Genomic DNA, 22658 nt, shown 5'->3' on the forward strand with positions numbered 1-22658 from the left:
GTCTGGGGTAGTCTGAATTTACCTTGCTTCTTCAGTTCCTCCACTTGCCTTATTTACACTAATGCAGACTCCCTTTCTACTTGCACATGCTTCACTAATGTGAAGTTCACACCTCCTTGTTCATTGTCTCTGTATGTGGCCTGTGGAGTTTAGGGAGCCTAGCATGGTGTAGTTCGCAGGCTGTAGGGGTAGAGGAAAGGAGTTTTGTGGGGGGAAAAAGAGCAGCTAATAGAAGCGTGTAAGAAGATGAGTTAAAGAAAGCCACCCCCTACTTAAATTTACATTTATCATAGCTCCTTGCTGTGTAAGTTTCGTCATTAGACTCCTTTTACACTCCTACATTAGTAGGTGGGAGTAAGTAGGACTAAATATCTGAGTTAAGCTCCATGTATGGAGGCTTAGAACTGACGTGATATATTATTGTTCTCTTCATGGCAAGCAGGATTAGGCACTTGCTGATTTTCATAAGCAAGATGGCCTAATGGCTAGTGCTACATACTGAGATTTAAGAGAAATGTCAGTTTTGTTATCCTTACTAATTTATTGTGATCACCCTAATTTAATACCTCGTTTAGAATCCTGAAAATCTTTCTCTACTGACTTATTTTGTCACTGGGTAAACATTTTTATATCTCTAGTGATCTTGCAGCACTGTAATGTCAATACCTAGTGTCCTGGCAGCAGCAAATAACACTACTGATGATTTTTTTTTTTTAATTCTGGAAATCTGTCATTCATTAAGGCACAATATTTAATTCCTACTAAAGATTGTTTTTTGGCGTTCTGGCGAGCAGTATGTTTGTGTGTGATCGCTCCAAAATGTTTTATAATTATTTACTCCTCAGGATCGGTGCAATGACTAGACTATAGAATTGCATCTATGAATGTGGAATATACCTGTACACAATTCTGTTTAAAATATTTCTTGTCATAGTATTTAAAACATTTTCACCTTCAGATATGTTTTTACATGTACATGGCATATATACAGCCACAGAAGAAGCTTACAAGTATCAGTGACATTCCTTGTAATGGCTTTATTTTCCCCTTTCCTAGACTAATGCTAGTTACCTAACTTTAAAAATGAGGCCAAACAATGTTTGCAATAGGTGCCATTGTACCTCCTGATCTCTCATGGTTTCCAGGACACATGATGGTTACGCTAAAGCAATGGTTCTCAACCTGTTTACCATTGTGGGCTGCGTATGCAGCTCTCTGTGTTGTTTGGGCCGTATCCACACAATATATATACTACCTGTATGGCCCTGAGGATGTCACAGGGGCTGCAGCTGTATGCTGATTGGGCTGCAGGTTGAGAACCACTATACTAAAGGGATCAATATTGCCCTTCCTTAAGCTACATATCTCCCAGGAAATCAAATATGTGCAAAACATAGGCTTAGGATCCCATTGTCTTTTTTTCAGCTATGGTCCTACTAATATTTGTGCACTGTGCTGGACTCTGAACATCTAGTCAGTTGGGCTGGGGAACACTGAATGGTAACGTCACACCATTACCCTGGAAACCAGGAATTGCAGTTCCCACCAGTACTCTTATAAAATTTTAATTAAATAAGTTTAATTTCTAGACTGGCTTTGGGCTAAGAGGATTTTCTCTTGGAAGTGTGTATAGCATTCCTGTATCCAGTCTTATACAGTACACTGGCTTTGTTTATGTAGCTTGCAGTTTTGAATGAAAAATAGGAAATCGAAGATGATGACTTTATTGGGCCTAATTTTTAATAGTTATTAGGGATTGTAACAAAGAAGATTAAAAAGAACAGGAGTACTTGTAGTCGCTAAGGTGCCACAAGTACTCCTGTTCTTTTTGCAAATACAGACTAACTCGGCTGCTACTCTGAAAGAAGATTAAGCCCACTGATAGACCCTTGGTAACAGTCTGAAGCAGTGGTGAGCTGGAGCCGGTTCGAACAGACCAGTTAAATTTTGAAGCCGGTTTAGAACTGGTTGTTAAAGGGGTGGGCAAACTCCTGCCCACGGGCCACATCCAGCCCGCGGGACCGTCCTGTCCGGCCTGCCTGAGGTCTCAGCTGGGGAGGCTCCCCTGAGAATCCCTTTTTAATTTTTACTCACCCAGCAGTGTTCCGGGTCTTCGGCACTTCAGCAGCGGGCCCTTCAGTCACTCCGGGTCTTTGGCGGCACAACCCAGAGCAACTGAAGGGCCTGCTACCGAAGTGCCGCTGAAGACCCAGAGCGACTGAAGGAACTGGTTCTTCAGCTTTTGGCAGCTCATCACTGGTCTGAAGTAGCCTCAGAGCTTATATCTTGCTCTGTGTGTGTACGCTGACTTAGAGGCTTGATGGGAGCATATTTAAATTCACCTGTAAAAAGGATCCCAGTTAGCTTCAGCTAGATGGAGCTAGCCCTAAGACTTGTGAACTGAAAAGCAATCCTCATATACAAGTGCTACTAAATGTTAATTGCTTCCCATACCTATGCTGCAAGCTACACTTACATTTGTGTGTAATAGCACAAATTTGAGCTAAAGGAGTTGACTTTCTGTAGAAATTAGGTAAATCATCCAAATGCTTAAGCAGTCTAGGACTTTTTTGGTATCACTTTGGTAGCAGAACAGCAATAAAGTATAACCTTCCTGACTTTGCTAATCAGCTAAAACTTCATAATTTTCACACATGAAGCAGTCTCCCTCCTTTACAAAAATGTAATAGCAAAGTGCTGTAGTGGCTTCTTGTCTTGCTAGAACTTAATTATTCTAACCATATATATGCAGAGCACTTATCTAAATATAATGAAGTATTATCAACAATTTAAGCTAGATTGCACTCTCAGAATAAATGAACACTATATTTGTAGTACATTTTGGCATGTACTATACTTACTAACTGGTAAAATTCTTGTAAATCACAATGGGTCTCTGTCACTAACTTGCACTAATGAAGTTCTGCAAAGTTTAGTTTTGATTCTCTTAAGATTAGAAATGGATGCCAAGTTTGCTGTGAGCAGTATGTATTAGATGAATTTAGGGTAATGTTGGGAGTTGAAAATCTTTGGTTCTGTTCCCAGAGCTTCCACTCGTAGGACTTTGAGGAAATCACTTAACCACTGTGCTTATGTCCACCAGTTTATAAAACGAATAGAAGACAAACATTACATCTCACTTTATAAGGTAGACAGTATTTTGAGATATTTGGTTGAAATTACTGTGTAACATGCAAAGAAGTGACTCTGGGTGGTTGATTTAAAAAAAAAAAAATTCAGCTTTCAGCACCTGCCATAATAGATCCTAGACACAGAGACTAAAAGGTGGATTTGTAAAGCTTTTTTTAAAAATTGAGGTTCCCAGACAGACTGCAGAACATACGTGCTGTCTTAAATATGAAAATTCCTCTGGATAGCTAACTAGAAGAGGAACAGGAACTGGAACTGTCGTGTCGATTTCAGGATTCATTTCTGTCTCCTAGGTTGACAGACATCAAACATTACAGATCAGGGAGCAGAGATAAATGCTCCCTGTTTTTATGAGTATCTGATGTAGTGCTTTTACACTGCCTTTCATCTCAGCATCTTGAAGCATTTTGCAAATACTCATGAATCGTGCCTCAACACACTGAGGTAGGGAAGTACCATTATTGCTATTTTATATCTGAGGAAACTGAAGCACCAGGAAGCTGTGACTTAGCCATTGTCACTGAGCCATGCCTATGGAAGAGCTGGAAACAGGTTCCATATGTCTTGGCTCCTCATCCTGTGCTTCTTAAGCACTAGGACGTATTCCAAATGTGTTACTTACTGATCTTAAAATGTGAGTTGTGTTTACATATAGGGACAGATTGAAATCACTGGGGAAGTCTCTGAAACAACAAATTGAGGCACTTAGATCTGTTTTCTTGGCCGTGAGACATTCCCTTCATATTGTAAAAACCACAGATTTATTAGCGGGGACTAGTGAGACTTTTAGGTTGACCGCTAGTATTCATCCCAGGTCCTCAAAGGTTCTGGTCCCCCATTGCTTATTGAAAGAAATATGATTCCATATCTGTTTCTATTTTATGAACTTCATTAAAAGTCTTAAAGTAAAACTAAAATTAAGAAAACATCACCAGAGTTAAGTTGCTATTAATACTAAATTACACTAAGAATAAAATGCTTTGACTGTTAAATCAGAATTAAATTAACAAATCAAATCTTAAATTAATCTTAGTATTGGATAAGTATTGGATAAGTGTTAAATTATCCATTTAATACCAAAAATATTTAATATTTTTAAATTCTGAGAGGGAGTTGAGGAAGGTGGCTGTCTGTTTGATTATAAATCATAACTAGAGAATTTTGCCAAAGTCAATTAAATCTACAATTGGGTCTCAGTAAATAGTGTAATACTGAAACATGCATGCATAGTGCATTTCTGCAGGATATCTGGCTCTCACATCTGCTATTAAACCCTAATTTTCAAGAGCACTACACTAATGCTTTTTTTAAAAAGTTGAATAATAAACCATTTGAATTAGTATCCAAGGATGATATTAACAAAAAGCAGCCAAGCATTTCTAGGGGAGTTACTACCCATTTCAGGTGTGTTGTAAGATACAAAATTGAGTCCTTGGTAGTATAAACTACTTGAAAAAGGCAATAATATTCCAGAAATGAAGGGTCTGAAATTTTACTATTATGAGGTAGAAGCTGACTTTGCCTTGTAAGCCATTTCTGTGTTTGCTAAAGGCCGACGACATAGGCTTGACATCACTTGTAAAGCTGCTTTTGTATCTTGAACACTATATAATTACTATTTAGTTGTTTGATATCTTTTTGGGGCAGGGTTTTAGCAGAAGAAAAACTCAGCTATATTTTCTCCAATCAAAGGAATATGACAAGGGATGCTTTCCCTTTCCCAAAATGATGGCTTAAGTTATTAAGTCAACTTTCTAACCACCCAACATCACCGTTTCCTCATGTAAATGGCATTCCTTTCACTATACTGTTAGTGAAGGTATGTGGCTGACCCCCTCAGAAATACAGCAGATTGTTGGGGGAATTTGTATTTAACATCTCCTCTCTCATTTCCTCAGTGGTACTGACTTGAGTGATCACCTTCTGTTGTATGGTTTTTAATCTCTGTGGGGAAGGAAGCATAAAAGGTCAGTACTGCTGAAAGATAATAGTGACACACACAATGGATATCCTTTAGTCCTGAAGTCCTTTAACATGTTCAACGTGGGTAGTAGCAGTTGAGTATCCATGCCAATTTAAGAATAAGGACTGGTCTACACCTGAAACTTTGGTCGACCTAGCTAAATCGCTGAATTTTTCACAACCCTGAGTGACATAGGTCAGCTGACCTAAGTCCCAATATAGACACTTCTAGATCGACAGAAGACTTTTTCCATTGACCCAGCTACCACCTCTTGGGAGAGTGGATTTACTACAGTGACGGAAAAACCCCTTTCATCGCTGTAGCAAGCGTCTGCAGTTCTGCTGCTGTAGTGTAGCTATGTTGCTGTAGCGTTCATAGTGTAGACATACTGTTAGCCTCTCCTAAAACTGCCAACAAGACGCAAACTGATGCCAGAAGTGGATTTATTTTTTTAAAGAACACTGATGCTTATCCACTAAGAAATGGACTGAGTCCACAACTCACTTCACGTAAACCAATCACTAAAAGGTCATTTTCAGTCAATACAAGCCTGGGTAGGAGTCAGATCGATGACCTAGGTTCTGCACCGATGTGCCACTGACACCTCTTTGAGTTATTTTTCTTTTTTACTGGACTAATAACTATCCTATCTTGTACTAGAAAAAGATGACTCATTTAAAATGTACAGTCTTTTTTTCTGGTCTACATGAAATGAGTTGTGGTTTCAGTCCATTTCCTGGTGGATAGGTGGCTGTAGTAGCACCCTGTTAGCAGTGTTTGAAGAGGCCAAGTCTTAAACTGGTGTGGAGGTTCAGCCGTACTGCTTACATTGTATGTTTTAGAGCAGTGACTCTCAGCCTTTCCAGACCACTGTACCCCTTGCAGGAGTCTGATTTATCTTGCGTACCCCAAGTTTTACCTTACTTAAAAACTACTTGCTTACAAAATCAGATATAAAAATACAAAAGTGACACAGCACACTATTACTGGAAAAATTACTTACTTTCTCATTTTTACCATATCACCTTGATCGATCAGTCCTTCAGCCCTCATATAGATCGTGCCAATCACAACACGCCTTCCATTCTTCTCATATCCTGGCCTTCCTTTTTCATGTGCGGCCATGTATTTTCACGATAAAATCTTCCCATCTCTTTGGAAGTCGTGCGAGTGGGCATTTCAGTTCCGAGGGGTACCACTCGGTGACAGCTGCAGTCCATCGATAGTCAGTGAGCCTTGCTATATGCCTGGCCCATTGCATTTTACTATGCATGCTCTCAAAAACAACATCCTGCACTCTACTCTGCTGTCTGATTGCTTCACTGGGGACTCGGTCGCTGTTGGAAATTCCCAGAATTCTTCTTTCCATCGCCCTCTCTGTGACAGTCAATTGCTGTTCCTCTGTCTTTCGTCAGCTCCCATGTTTTGCTGCCATACAACATTGCTGGCAGTACTGTTGAGCTGAAGAGGCTGGCGCATGTTGCCTTGTTGGTTTTTTTGCTTGCTTTCTTCACGAGAGCTCGCTTTCCTGATCGTGGCACGTGTTAATTTCTTGGCCAAAATAGCCATATTGCTCAACTTCTACTTGTTCTCCTGTGATTTTTATTTGGGCTTTTGGCAAGGTATCAGACCACATAAATTTCGTTTTGGAACTGTTAATTTTCAGTCCGACTTGGCTGCTTTTTGTGTTGAGTTCTCGCAGCATTTTCTATAGTTTGGTAGTATTTTCTGCGATCACACAATATCGTCCATGAATCTGAGATGGTTTAAGTGCTCTCCATTGATGTTGATTCCACCCCTCTAAATCATCTGCCTCATTACCATTTTGAGGCAGGCTGTTAAGAGTTTCTGTGAAACGGTGTCTCCTTATTTCACACCTTCCTTAACTGGGATGCAAAGGGGAATATCAAATAGTTATATTTGTAGTGCAGTCAGAATTTGCTTCCTTTAATGGTTTGATGTAGTTTGTGTCGATGCCCTGCTCTGCAAGAGCTGTCAACGCTGCATTGATTGCTGTCAAACGCTCTTCATAGTCGACGAAGGCAGTACATAAAGGGAATTTGTATTCCCTTGAGTGTTCCAATAGCTGTTTTATAGTGAAAATATAGTCCATTGTGCTGAAATTCCTTCGAAAGCCTGCTGCTCTCTCGGCTGCTGCTCATCCAGACTCTGTGAGAGTCTGTTTGTTGTTACTTTGGTGAACAGCTTGTAGACATGTGAGAGTAGGCATATTGGACAATAGTTCTTTAGATCTTCATGATCGCCCTTCCTGTACAGCAGAATGGTGTTGGACTCCTTCCAGCTAGATGGTATCTTCTGCATGTCCAAGTAATGGCTAAACCTCTGTGCAAGGGTTTCCCAGAGGTCTTGGCTTCCAGCTCTTATAATTTCAATTGTCAGTCCATCTTTATCTGGGGCTTTTCCTTCCTTCATTTGGTGAACTACATGTCAAACTTTGCTGACAAGGACTGGGAGTACGTGCTCATTGGTTGGTTGAAGTGTTGGTACTGGGACATTTATCTGAGAGGCGAACAGTTTGGTGTAGAAATCTTTGCAGACTGCTTTCATTGCTGTTCTGTCAGTTACTGGTTTTCCCTCCCTGTTCTTCAGTACCATTATTGTATCATATAATTATAAAATAAATCAATTGGAATATAAATATTGTACTTACATTTCAGTGTATAGTACAGGGATGGCCAAACCTACTGACCCTCTGAGCTGTGCATGACAATCTTGAGACGTTTGAGAGCACCTCCAGTCCCGAATCCCCTCCTCCCCCCGCCCCACTGCCAGAGGTGATGCATGGGGGGAGGCACGTGGGGTCATATCTCCCCCACCCCCTCCGGATTTTTGCCAGGATTTGCTGGCTCTGCTCGGTCACATGATGCTGCCGGGCCCCCTCCCTGCCAGGCAGCTGCTGGAGCCAGCAAGCTGGGAGCTGTGGCCATGGGGAGAGACAGTGGCAAACAGCTGGGAGCTGCAGGGAGAGCTCCTGCTTTTACTGCTGCCTCTCCCTGTGGAGCTAAAGCAGTGCCTCTCCACACGGAGCTAACACCTGGAAGTTGCAGGGAGGAGCTGCTGTGGGAAGGCGAGGGGCATGCCTGGGTGTGTGTGACTTAAGCTGTTGCAGGGGGCTTTAAATTGTGCCCCCCACTATCAGTAGGCACCAGTTGTCTCGCACAGAAGCTCCTAGACCCACCACCCTGCCACAGGGAAGAAGCCTGAGCTTCTGGTAGGCAGAGAATGGGGGGAGGCGTCGGGGGCTCCGTGAGCCACACTCTAACTGTAAAAAGAACTGCATGCGACTCATGAGCTACAGTTAGGCGACCCTGGTATAGCATAGAGAGAGGTATAAACAGGTCGTTGTCCGTATGGAATTTTAGTTTGTACTGACTTTGCTGGTGCTTTTTATGTACAGACGCTCCCCAACTTAACGCAATTGTTCGGTTCCGGAAAGCCTTGCGTAACTCTAACTTTGCATAAGTCAGAAACGTATACTTGAACGTTATGCCAAAAAAGAAACCAACCCCAAAACCCTCCTATTTCTAGCTTACGGAACTTTTTCCATAAGTGTGAATTTGTGTAAATCGGGTCTTGCGTAACCCAGGGAGTGTCTGTAGCTTGTTGTAAAACTAGACCGATATCTAGATAAGTTGATGACCCCCGGAAGACCTCTGTGTACCCCTAGGAGCACATGTACCCCTAGTTTAGAACTACTGTTCTAGAGCACTTGTGTTGTCAGTTTTGTCTCCAATATCTTTCAGCATAATAAATTCATTAAGGGTATGTCTACTCTGTAGCTAGAAGGTGTAATCTCTGGCTTGAGTAGACATATTCATGCTGCATCTGATGAACTAGCACACTAAAAGAGCAGTGTAGCTGCCGTGGGATGGGCTAGCTTCCCCGAGTACATTCTTAAGATCTCAAATGGGATTGTGTTCAGGGCGATTAACCCATCCCACCACTTGTGCCACTGCAGCTGCGTTTCTGTTTTAAGCACACTAGTTCTATTAGAGCTAGCATGGGTATGTCTGCTTGGACTGAAAATTACACCTTCCAGCTCCGTACATACCCTTAGACTTTCAAAATCCTCTTACCTAAAAAGCTTACTAATGCTCCTCCCTGCCCCCCCCAAAATAATAATTTCAGACATAAATTACATAGGAATGTATTTACCACATCAGATCAGGCTGTTTCAACAGCAGTGGCCAACACCTGATGCTTCAAACGAAATACAAAATCCTATAGTTGCTTGCCAACTACATAGTGTTTTTCACAAAGTTGGATGTGGGGGAAACTGCTTCCTGTCTGCTGACAAGCTTATGCCCTGAAGCTTTGGACTTAATTACTCTTTTGGGCTGTGCAGCTGCAAATATTAATGGTCATGGTATCCAGCCTTGTTCTGTTTTACTTCAGCAACTGTATCCCAGTAACACCTGTAATAGTGAATTCCACGGGTCAGTTATATACAGTCTGAGTTTATTTCTAAACTTACTGCTCTTGAATCACTGTTATAGTTATGTTAGAATTTTTTAAAATAAACTGGACAAAACCTCCATATAGGATGCAGTGAGAACTAGGAGCTCCATTATTTGCTCAAATAGACTAAATTCTTTACCACTTTCTCATGGATTCTGTTTTCTTTTAATTTTCTTTCTTTTGTTCATTTCACTTCCCTGACACTGGTGTGGGGGGTTTTTTGGTTTTGTTTTGTTTTTACACTTGAATATGCTTTGTCCTTGTCCTTCCTCCCCACATTACTCCTAAGGGAATTCTGGCCCCCAAAAATAAAAATTCTGCACACAATATTTTAAAATTCTGCAAATTTTATTATATAATAAACAAATATGGAGGCTCCAGCATTGCAGTGGGGAGCACCCTGCAGCCCTTGCCCTGGGAAAGGGACTCAGCGGTGAAATTGCACCCACCCCTGACAAAGTACAAGGGCTGGACCTGCCCCAGAAGCACCCTGGGGCCCTGCCCTTCTGTGTCAGGCACACCAGTTGTGGGCAGGCAGGCTCAGCCCAGCAGAATCCAAGTGTAGAGGGATTTCATGTGGGGAGAGCCTGGTGTGGGACAAGAGGGCTCTGTGTGGGGTAATCTGGGTGCGGCAGCTCATTGTGGGGATCTGGATGCACTGGGACTCATTTGGGGCTTTCTGGGTGCAGGGGCAGTGGAGCTCTGCAGGGGGGGTCCAGGTGAGGGTGGTTGGGACTAGGCAGGAAGGGTCTGGGTGTATCATGATGGGGGTTGGTGGGGGTTTATATCTGTGGGGGTCTGGGTACTGGGACTGTGGGAAGGCTCATTGAGGTGGTTCAGGTGCAGGGGGAGGGCTCATCTGATGGGGTTCAAAGTGCCTGCTTATTGGGGGGAGCCCCAGCTTCTGCCACCGAGTGGGTGCCAAGTGCTGGGCTCCCGCTTCCCCTATCCACTTCTCATCCTCCTTCCCACCGTCTCCTGCCCTCACTCCCACATCCCTGCCCTATCCCACCCCACTTCCTTCCCTACTGCCTCTTCCCCTATCCTATTCCCCTGCCCCACTGCAGGCACTCATTCCTGTACAGAAGACAGGATGGCTCCTAACACACAGAAAGGGAGGACCCATGAGGCAGCGTCCGAGCGGCACTCTCCTTCAGCTGGGCAGCTCTGTGCTCCAAGAAATGGGAGGGGCAGTAGCATGTGACCCTGAGTGCCCCCCATGCCTAGCCTTTGTTTGGGAGGGCAGTACCCCTCCAAACTAAGCCCGTGGGCATCCCCAGGTCCCCCACCCCCTACGTGGCTTCCCTTTACTTCCGTATCATTTTCTGTGGGGAAGCAAAGAAATCTGCGGGGAGACATGAATTCTCTGCATGTGCAGTGGCACAGAATTCCCCCAGAAGTATCACGTGGCTTTTCTCCTGAGTGCGGTCCTGTTGCTGTTACTACATTTGTGTTTTCACTTATTTCCAACTGGTGAAGGACCTGAGCCAAATTCTGCCTCCTGTTTTCGTGTCAGAGGGAAAATTCCTCTTTGTGAATCCCACTACCCCACCCCACACTGGGTGATCAGCATTTGAAACAGAAGAAATGGTAGCTTGTTTCCCAGGCCCTTATTTTATCTGGCATCACTGCTTTACCTCACGTGGCACTTCACAAAGAATGTTGGGCTAATTTTGTGTGTTCTCTCTGTGTGCAGGAATAATTGCAATTCAGTGGCAATTAAAAGGAAATGGGTAACGTTGATCTGAGCAGATTGCTGCTTGTCCTGTGTGGGAGGGGGATGGGAAAATACAGCACTGCTTTTTTTAATGACTCATTTTGACTGTAAAAAGGGCAGAGTTGTGATTGAGATTTGGGTTTTTTGATAAATCACTACTTTATGTACAGCATATTAGAAATATTTTAGTCTGTCTTGTTCTTAAAATGAGGGAATGATCGTGTCATGCAGCTGAATTACCTCAAATGATACAATATCTGGCCTAGTCAGATGTTTCACAGTGAATATTTAGTAGAGAATAACTGAGATGAAATTGCAGAATTCTGAAGTGAATAGGGTACTTCACACTGTAAGCATGAGACATTTATTATCTTTAGTATGTAATATGTTCTGTGATAGTGTTTAAGAGTACAGAATATTTGGTATTTAATTACTAGAAATCAAATTATAAAAATATTAGGGGTGTTTGTTAGATATTATTTAAATACAGTATTGCTAACCCCAGGTGTTCAAGAATCATGAGGCAGGCCCCCCAAAATTGAGAGTGGCTTAAAAGCTTAAAGCTTAGAAAGAAACCAAGCTTATTTTTAATTTGTCTTCTAGTTTTTGAACCTTTAGGGTTCATGTTTTCCAGCTTTCCTTCACAACCAGGGCAGTTTTTTATTCAGCTAAGATTCTTCTGTCGCAAGACTCCAGGAATATTAATATCACAAGACTTAAGTTTAAATTATTAGTTGGCAAGCCTGGAAATAAGACATGTAAACACACACATGTATAGAGGAAAGTACAGTCCCTGTATCAATGGGTATTCAATTGAAACGTCAAATTCTGCCCTCAAATATACTTGCAACTCCATTTGAAATCAGTGGGAGTTGTACATGCTAATTTTGTCTTAAAGGAGTTGATGAGCTAAGTAATCACGAGCAGCAGCTAAAAATCCCTTCTTCATTTGTATCTCTTTTCATTCACAGAAAAATGATGAAAATGGGAACTGCTCTGGAGAAGGTATTGAGTTTCCTACAACCAATTTGTACGAACTGGAGAGCAGAGTCTTAACAGATCACTGGTCCATACCATATAAGCGAGAAGAGTCCCTGGGCAAGTGCCTAATTGCATCTACCTACCTAGCAAGACTTGGTAAGTTCTGTTTTTGACTTGTTTTTTAATGAGTCCGGTGTGTATTTAGGAAGAGTACTTATGAATTCTGTGTAAAGGTGTATACAGAGGATACGCTCTAGAAAACTGCAATTTTTATACTTACTAACTAGTGCCATACAAAAATATTGCTAGAACAGTTAACAATCTGCTGTTGTGAGCTCATACTGGTTTTGCAAAGAGGGTTTCAATTTTGTCTTGCTCATGTGTGCTTGATTGTGGAATAGAATAGGCATGCAGTTCTTTCTATGTTTTAAAGATTGTAAATATTTTTGTATGTAAAATGGTTTCATTTTAAAAATTACTGTCAATAAAGAGCTGTATTAATTTACTTGGGCATTTATTATTATATTAATGATGTTTGTGTCCAAGCTCACTCCATATTAAGCTGTAGAGTGGGTTATTTGACCAGGCTGTCCTAGTGGAAATACTCTCTATTGCCATATCATAGACGTGGGTTGATTCCTCTCCGGTCAGGGGCTGAGGGTCAAATTGTCAGGGGCTGAGGGTGCTGTGGAGGCAACACGTTCAGCTCCTGAAGTTGAAGGTATACATGAACTTGCTTTTCAGTATGCCCTCTGGCGAGCTAAAAGGAGGTTATGCTATGTTGTTACATTGGTGGAAGACAATACAGTGCGTAAAAAAAAAAAAAATTAGCTGAGTGTACTGTAGGCTGTATGTGAGTTTGTTATGGTGGATGAGCAGCAGCAGAATGATTTGTGCAAGTATCAAAACATAAACTGTGTCGTTGAAAGGAAAAACACCTACAGAGGTGAGGTTCTGTTAATGCCATGTAGTTGTACCAGATGGAATGTTTGGAAACTAAACTGCCCCTAATTTCTAAAAGGCTGGAAATCTAGTTTCTTTGACCTCCAGTCCCTTTTGGTGAAAGATGTAGAGCACGAGTAATGTAATCCCAATAGGATGCTTATTGCTTTGTGTTGCAAACACGTTATTTGTTGAGCTCATCTTCTGTGACCTCAGTAGAAAGGCTTAGATCTAGAGCTCAAGAGCCTGTAGGAAACCAGCCAGAGGTAATCCTAAATTATATACCCTCTATCCTTTCTGAAAAGGTCTTTCTGATTCTGATGAGAATTGCAAAAGATTCATGGACAGATGTATGCCTGAAGCATTTAAAAAGGTAAGGGGGAGGAAAGTGCACAAATCCAACTTCTGTGTTTGGGAGTCCATTTCATGAAATGTTCTGTTCCATTCTGATGTGTCTCTGATATTATGGTGACTGGGGTCATATAAATTTTTCAGTAAAATTGAACGCTTATGCCCCAATCCTGCATCTGTGCTGAGCTCCATTTAAATCAATGGGGTCTTTCATATGGATGCGTCCCCGCATCCGTAGTCAGTTGCAGGATCACGGCCTTAACTGGTATATGTTGATACAGTGTTTTTGAAGGTCTAAAGTTCCATAAATATTAGGATGTATTATTGTTTAGTACTAATGATCAGTCTTCCTCCCTCATTCTTCCATTGCAATTGTTCTGTCCCCCAGGTCTGAAAAATTGGAGTAATCGATTCCTCTCCTCTCTCCATTACCCTACACAGTTAGACCCCTAACTCCTGCCACTTCTGCCTTTTACAGCCTAGCCAAAATTTGTCCCTTCCTTTCTGTGCTTACCACCAAAACTCTCTTCCATGCTTGGTTTTCCTGCCTGGCCTACTGTGAACTCCTTCGCTTTGGAGTTCTCAATATCATCTTGCTTTCCTCCTTCCTATTCCATATGCTGTGGCCTAACTTTGTTCCTTGCCCATCACTCTGACTATATCATGCTATCCCACTTAAAATTACCTTTACTGGCTTCATGTCCCCTTCCACATCAGTCTCAAACTTTGTCCTTCCTTTCAAAGCTATGAACAAACTCTGTCCTGCTTCTGTCTCAACACTGGTTGCATGACACTTTCTTATTTGGACCCTGTTTTCCACTAATTCTTCCTCCAGACCACTCTCTTCCCTACCCCAATAATAGTCTCCATGGCTTATCCTAAGCAGCCCCTACACTTGGAATGGTCTTGCTTACCTTGTATGCTTTGCAGCTTCTATCCCCCTCTCAAATCCTTCCTTACAAGCCATCTTTTTCTACAGTCCTTCCAAACCATGATTTTCTGAGCCTCTTTTAATATAGTAATTTAAAAATATCAAATCCAGATACTGACATGTACCATACCATATGAGCAACTCCATTACCCTGTTTCTGTGTATTTCCCTCTCCATGCCATTGCCCCTTCGTCCCGTGCATTCTCTTTCTTGTCATGATCATGTCATAGAAGCATGATGGTGCACAGACTACCTTATCCTGCTACATAATGTACCATGCGCATCTATGGTCCTATATTCCAATGGTAAGCAAGGGATAGACCTTTGAAACTAACTGGTATTTTAGGAGTTAAGAATAATGGTCTTGTGTATGATTTTCTAAATGTACATCAGTTATTAAGCCCTACAATTTCCAGGAAAAATTATATTTCAGGTAGAAGGATTTAAAGAAAATAACATCATGTTCCAATTGGCTTGAGAGTAATGTCTGTGCTTTTTAACCACTGAGTGCTTTGTACCTACTTAGTTTTCATCCTGTATGGTTGGGGTGTGGGTGGGGAGGAGGAGAGATGGAAAGAGGGTAGCTGAAAGATTCTGTTTGCGGAGTTAAAGTCTTCTGCTGGGTTACATTTACTCTAAAATACCCATAAGCCATTCATGAAGCTTAATGCACTGTAGTTTCTGAAAATCTTAAAAAATAAATTAAATAGTCTTTGGGTTCTGTGAGGTTATAAAGCTTAGTAATTTGAATGCAAGCCCAGCAAACGCAGCGGGTAATGTTTACCTAATTGCTGTTTCTACCTTTTAAAAACCTAATGTAGTTCTGTTATCAGTTTGGCCTAACATGGCGGTTTAATGCTGCCTCCCAATCCATTAAAAATGTTCTTTAAACATACACCTCTTCAGTAGTGACATTTTCCCTCGATTTCTAAGGAAAATTATATTAGAGAGGTGATATAGCAAACCATGACTGCAAGCAAAGTAATGTGGCCATGTGACAAGCTTATTGCAAGAATTAAAAATGGATTATCTAACATCCTACAAACATGTCAACAGAGTTACTCAAGCGTTTAGGAATAAAAACATTAAAGTGAATGGCTCTCTTCCATACAAAGCTTTTCTGAGTTAAATAGTAATTTCCAGGAGAAACCGTCAGTGTATTTTGATGATTACCTCTTAGTGTTTGCTATATCCTGTTTCTAATTAGGAAGTTTTAAAATGGTGGAATTATAACTATCACTGTTGCTTTTCCTACCTTTCTGCTGTATAAAGATATCATAAATAATATTTATATTAGAGTACTACTACCAAATACTGTTACGGAAAAGTGTTACTCTGAAAATAATGATCAGTGCCAGAGATTGATGCATCTTTCTCATTTTGGTAGCTGCTGACATCAAGTGCTGTTCATAAATGGGGTACTGAAATCCATGAGGGAATCTACAACATGTTGATGCTGCTAGTAGATCTGGTCGCAGAGAGAGTGAAACAAGACCCAATTCCTGTTGGTCTTCTGGGTGTGCTTACAATGGTACTGTATTATATCCTGCAATCTCTTGTAATGGTAATATTTTACATCCATGGAGACATTTGACTCACTTGGAGGGAGGATAGAAGTTATAGAAGGAATTAATATTCATTAGTTTTATTAATGTCCTTAAAACATGAAAGTCTCTAGAAATGCATTCTTAAATATCACAGATGATTTGTTTACAATCTTCAGGAAAGCTCTTGTGACCTCTAATATTTCTGCTGCTACTGTTTACCATTTAAAGCATGAACTCAAACTGTGGCCAAAATATTAAAAAGTAAGTAATGATTTTTTGCATGTCTCAGGTTTTGTGTGTCGAACTTGAGAGATCTGACCGGGCCTGATTTTTCAGATTGAGTGGTCAATGCTTTCTGAAAATCAGCCCTCTTTAAGGTATTTCATGTGTAGCATTCAAATCATTGGTCACTTTTTACAATCTTCCCTTGTATTACTGCTCTAAAGAGGCTACCTTGCCAAAAGAATGACCATAGCCCTGGGAGGTGGGAACTCCTGTCCTCTGATCCCTGCTCTGACACTGTTGTGGCCATGTGCAAATCACTTTAACCCCCTTTCAGTCTGTCCTCCCTCTCTGTAGAAGAAAATCAATAAGGGGATATCTATCTGCCTCACAGGATTGTTGGAGATTGTTTATACTGTGTTCTGAAGTTGTAATACTGTATACGTTAAGTACTAAGTATCATTAACCTGAATTATCCATGCTAAACTGTTAATTTGTATTTCACTTGGAAAAATTAGCCATGCTCAAGAACTGTGTTCAACTACTGAAGTCAAATATTAACAAGATCAGTCTTCGAGATTCACAAATAAGCCATGTTGTGACTGGTTTTTAATGTATTTTTTTTTTTCAAGGCTTTTAACCCTGACAATGAATACCATTTCAAGAATCGAATGAAGGTATGCCAGAGAAACTGGGCAGAAGTCTTTGGAGAAGGAAATCTGTATGCTGTCTCACCCATATCTACTTTCCAAAAGGTGATCATACATATTTTTGTCTGTTTTATAGAACAGAAATGCTTTATACCTAGAGTATAAAAGGCTTATCCAATATATGTAAATGCTTATCCAAAATAAGCTGAAGTAAATCTTTAAAAAATATTGAGTGGCTTTTGAATACCAAATGTGGTGGTTCTTTAGAAGAGCATTCCCTTTTCATGATTGCGAGAATGTTCTACCAGAGGGACTGGATCTGGGGATTGGTGCCCATTCCTCTCTAAATCTGTCATCATTACTACTAGTCCAGTAATAAACAAAAGACCATCTAACACAGTGGTCATCAAGTGGTAGATCGCGATCGACTTGTCGATCCTGGCGCCTTTGACAGTCTATCACAATCTTCAGCGCTAAAAATCTGGTGGTGCAGCGGGGCTAAGGCAGACTCTCTGCCTGCCTTGGCCCACGGCGCTCCCGGAAGTAGTCTGCACGCTCCTGTGGTCTGGGGGGGCAGGGGTCTCCACGTGCTGTTCCTGCCTGCAAGCACCGTCCCCACAGCTCCCATTAGCTGGGAATGGGGAACTGCAGCCAATGGGAGTTGCGGGGGTGGTGCCTGCAGGGGAGAGGCAGTGTGCGGAGCTACGCGCATGCCATCTCCCCCCCAGCGGCATGCTGGCCACTTCTGGGAATGGCATGGGTTGAGGCAGGCAGGGAGCCTGCCTTAGCCCCACTGCACCACCTCCCGGGAGCTGCCCAAGGTAAGTGCTGCCCAGTGGGAGCCCGCACCTGAGCCCCATTGTGGAGCCAGCACCCTGTACCCCCTCCTGCTCCCCAGCCCCCTGCCCCAACCTGGAACCAAAGTCTGTCCCAGAGCTTGCACTCCTCACCCTCTCCTGCACCCTAACCCCCTGCCCCAGGCTCAGCCTGGAGGGCCCCCCACACGCTCCAAACCCCTTGGCCCCAGCCCAGAGCCTGCACCCTCTGCCCCAGTCCAGTGAAAGTGAGTGAGGGTGGGGGAGAGCAAGCGATGGGGTGAGCGGGGTGGGGCCTTTTGGAAGGCGCGGGGTAGATCCTGGGTTGCACTTAAATTCAAAAAGTGATCTTGTGCAAATAAAGGTTGGAGACCACTGATTTAACATCTCTAGCTTTTGCTATATAAAATGACCTAGTTGCTCTTGCCCAGATCCTAATATACCAGTGTCCACCTCACAAAACCGCCGTCTTAATTAACCCTCTTGTTAGCAGTCTCAGCAAACAGTTCAAAACTGATCAAGTCTACATGCTCATTCAGTCTCTCGCACCTAAAGGTGGTCCCTTCAGGTCAGGGTGGTGGCACTCTGGTAGAGATGCAGTTTGAGATTTGCAATGCCATTGTGGGTGCTGTATCTGTTGTGTGGATGAAAATTGTTTCAGTCTCTGGTTATCACTCTGTTGCTAAAAAGAAAGCACAGAGCTTGTGAAAACAAAAAGAAACTGCCAAAATTCAGGGAAGGTTCTTCCGTCATATTCCACACTACTGATAAGTTATAATTATGGCTGTGTGTCAGTCAGCAGCCACATTGTCGGTGATGACAGGCATTGTCCAAAAAAGGATGATGGTAATAAGAACAACTCAAAGCTCCAGCTGCACTCAGTAAAGGAGGTAGCATAAACACACAAATATATTCTTTGAAGTAGTAGCACATACATAAAGCTAATTAACCCAAAATGCTAAATACAGCACACAATAAAAAAAGCTGACTTTCACATATTGTTTTAAAATATGTTGCCAATTAACTTTTTTTAATTATCTAGGAACCTCATGGGTGGCTGGTGGATCTAGTAAACAGGGTAGGTAAAGCTAAACTGAAAAGAACTGTTGATAGTATCTGGTGTCTGTCACTTGAATTCATTACTCTTAAAAGTGATGCTTCATATTTGTTCGCATAGAGGATGACAACTGTAGAGCAATGAGTTTTATACTTTAACCCTGCCCAACATAGATGGTAAGGTCCTTGCCAAGGCAATCATGCTGGGTTGCCTCCCTCTTCCTTTCCCACCTTTGCACTACTGATTTGTACCCTTCAGCTGAGGAAGGCCAAAGGTCACCTCTGGGGCTGCCATGCCATTCCACAAACAGCTGCTAGGGAATGCTAGAGAGATGCATCCTGCATGCTGTCCCTCAGCTTGTCATCCTATGTGGATCTTCTATGTTGTGTTCCCCAGTGAGCCATCAAATAGACATGAAAGCACAAGTCTTATGTTAAACTTAAAATCCCACTGTGGAAGATCCTTGTTGACAGCTCAAGCATCTCGTCTTGAATTCTTATTTCAGAGATGATCATTGGAGAACCAAGCTTTATACGCTCCAAGTTAAAGCTTGGAATATTTGCTTTAATCACATATTTAAAATGCAGACAGTTGTAATTCATTGACTTGATACTGCTTTTTGCAGTTTGCAGAGTTGGGTGGATTTTCAGCAATTCAGTCTAAACTCCATTCAGAAGATATTGAACTTGGGGTAAGTTAATCTTCTGTTGATGTCGTTCTTTATATGTTGTTGTTTTATAGCAAGCGATACTGGTAATTTGATACATAGAACGCTTTCTTCAATACTGAAGAAGTACTCCAAAAAGAATGCTGGGAGAATTCTTTGGTATGGGATGGTTGGAGGTCAGGGAACTATATATTTGAGATGAGACTTAGAGTTGGTCTCTACAGAGAGTTGACACCTGGCAAGCTGGGATGTAAATCTACACATTACATTTGCATCCTAACTAGCCACATGTACCCATGTTACCATGCTCTAAAAGTTCTGTAATGCATTATGGTCTACTGCTGCTTGAAAGAAAAACAAAGTCTTGACCACTTGTTACTAAAGATCCCATGAATCTACCCAGAAGAGAGCAGTTATTAGCATTGGTGTCCTGAATTAATTTCAGTTTGGGTAATTATGTTCAGCATCCCAGTTTTAAGTGAGTGTAAACTGTTATATAGTTTTAGCATTCATCACTGAAGTAGCTGCATTTCAGTTACAGGGAAGGTGATTCCCATGTGTAAATTATTTTAAAAATATCTTTGGTTTATATATTTCGTCTGTCTATCTTATCAATGGAAGAAAGCATAAAATCATCACTCGTGAAGTTTGCAGATGGTCCAGTCATTGGGAGAATGGTAAATAATGAAGAGGGCAGGTCACTAAAACAGAGCAATCTGGATCCCTTGGTAAACTGGATGCAAGCAAATAATATCATTTTCATATGGCTGAATGCAGGCCATACTTACACAGTGGGGAACAATATCCTGGGAAGAAGTGCCTCTGTAAAGGACTTGGGAGTCATGGTGGAGGATCAGCTGAACATGAGCCCCCAGTGCTATACTATGGCCAAAAGGGCTAACGTGATCCTTGAATGTGTGAACAGGGGAATCTCAAGTTGGAGTAGAGACGTTATTTGTCACTGGTGCAAGCGCTGCTGGAATTCTGTGTCCAGTTTTGATATCCACAATTCAAGAAGGATGTTAAAAAATTAGAGAGGGTTGAGAGAAGAGCCATGAGAATGGTTAAGGATTAGAAAATGTGCCTTATAACGATAAACTCAAGATGCCGAATCTAGTTAGCTTAACAAAAAGAAAGTTAAGGATTGACTTGATTACAGTCTATAAGTACTTACATGAGGAACAAATATTTAATAATTGTCTCTCCAGTCTAGCAGACAAAAGTATAACGTGATCCCTTCGCTGAAAGTTGAAGCTAGACCAATTCAGGCTGGAAATAAGGTGTAAATTTTCAACAGTGAGATTAATCATTGGAACAATTTACCAAGGGTTATGGAAGAGTCTCCATCACTGGCAATTTTTAAATCAAATTTATATCTTTTTCTAAAAGAGATTCTCTAGGAATTACTTTGGGAAAGTTCTATGACCTGTATTACAGAGGAGGTCAGACTCTATGATCACAGTGGGCCTTTCTGGCCTTGGAATCTCGGCACTAAATAACTCTAAATATGTTAACTACTGCATCAAAATTTGACACATTTAATGACTACATAAACTATACGAGGTCTTAGGTTCATAGAGCCTAATGGTGTTTGGTGTTGAAAGTAATCTAGAAGACTCGGATATAACAGATTTCAAATCTAAATAACCATGTCTGAGAACCAGAATACTGAGAGGAAGCACATTTTTTCAAATTTTAATTGTCTGTAAAGTAATAACTTGTTCATCACCTGCAGTTGAGCTACAAATTTGGAAAATTCTATTTCCTTTTAGTGGGTTGATTTCTTCTTCCTCCCTCTTCTCCTCCCTCTGCCCTCCCACACACACTTATTAAGGAGAGGCAAGTAGTTTATATGTAAATATGAGAGAAGGGGAGTTTATCTCATTAAATTTAGACATTGCTATAGATTCTCTCCTCTTAACTTACTAGTAACTCCTTTCTTAAGAAAGTGATTTTTGACTAGGGACACTTAACTTACAGGCTGTTGGTTGTAGTGAGACACTCACTATTATGTAAGTCATTGCCTCTTCTCAGGAGGAAATTGGTCTTGGTATGTCATAATGGCAAGTGAATTTCCTTTACTCTACTTGAAAATTGATAAAATTTGGAAACCTTGGATCTCAAGATTTTTTTCATTCCATATCTGAAGGAAAGTCCTTGTGTGACTGATCTGCATGAGGAACATTCTTCAGCATTGGGTCCAACACAGAAATGTTGAAGCCATCTGGCAGATAGTGATAGGATTCATGAAGAAGGTGAATGTTGGATTTGGGAGAAGAAATTCTCTTTTGTGGCTTTCCACCAGAGAACATGCATTTGTACTCTACAGTGCTGCAGAGTGAACCATCAAAGCATTTATTGGCTCTTGCATTGGACCAAAACAGACCATGAACAGACTATAATAACAGAACCATAAAATGACCAAAACCACTGAAAGTTGAGATGGTCCTTTTGTGTTAGCAAGCAAGAGATGCAATACTTAATGCATCCCATTATTTTAAGTCTGTTTCTTGAACTGCGTGTTGTCAATCATAACTAGTCAGGACGTCCCTTCAGTGCTGAAACAAAATTGTAAGCAATGGGAGGATAATTGGGATGTATGATAACATGCTGCTTGTAAACCTTCACCTATGTTTTAAAGAATTTAATCATCAGTCTTGAAAGGGATTACTGTGTCTGTGCCTAAATATCTACTATCTTTCTTCCAGGCAGTCTCTGCATTAGTTCAGCCATTGGGGGTGTGTGCAGAGTATCTCAACTCTTCTGTAGTGCAGGTAAAACACCATTTTTATGAGTTAATTTCAGAAAGTAGAAAAACAAACTTTGAAACACACAGCTATATTGCTCCCTTGAGTTTTGTATTTATTTTTCTGTGTTAAAATGGATCTCTTAAAAAATGGCATTCAGAAGGCAACACTACTGGTACTTAAGTTTGGCATGAGAATCGGAAAATTAACATGGAAAACTGAATTAGTTTATCACCGACTTAGTATCAAAGTGGTGGTTAATTTTGAAACACTCTTAAACATGTCTGGTTTAGGGTGCAGGGTACTTGTTTTGCATAGGCTAATAATATTGGTTGAGTGACACATTTTGTGCTGTAAGATGTGCAAATACCAATTTTTAGATGCATTCACAAGTGAAGTTGGGGAAATAAGTTGCCTTTCACAACACATGGCTAATAGC

General features: G+C 41.3%; 1 protein-coding gene across 5 annotated transcripts in view; it reads left to right on the forward strand.

Annotated features, from left to right (window-relative positions):
• USP24 (ubiquitin specific peptidase 24) overlaps positions 1-22658 on the forward strand; it is a 107664-nt gene that overhangs the window by 9406 nt on the left and 75600 nt on the right. For 4 of the 5 annotated variants that reach the window (XR_013346955.1, XR_013346954.1, XM_077825298.1 and 1 more), the window contains exons 2-8: positions 12281-12446; positions 13538-13605; positions 15902-16045; positions 16916-17038; positions 18791-18826; positions 19431-19496; positions 22181-22246. Coding sequence is in view for 3 of the 5 variants with exons in the window: in XM_077825298.1 (XP_077681424.1) it covers positions 12281-12446; positions 13538-13605; positions 15902-16045; positions 16916-17038; positions 18791-18826; positions 19431-19496; positions 22181-22246 (669 nt within the window). In the remaining 2 variants the exon portion in view is untranslated. Of the gene's footprint in view, positions 1-12280; positions 12447-13537; positions 13606-15901; positions 16046-16915; positions 17039-18790; positions 18827-19430; positions 19497-21620; positions 21728-22180; positions 22247-22658 lie in introns of those variants that run through there. The other variant, XM_077825299.1, reaches the window with a different exon arrangement.

The sequence above is a fragment of the Eretmochelys imbricata genome, chromosome 8, assembly GCF_965152235.1.
Source record: "Eretmochelys imbricata isolate rEreImb1 chromosome 8, rEreImb1.hap1, whole genome shotgun sequence".
Taxonomy (NCBI): Eukaryota; Metazoa; Chordata; order Testudines; family Cheloniidae; genus Eretmochelys; species Eretmochelys imbricata.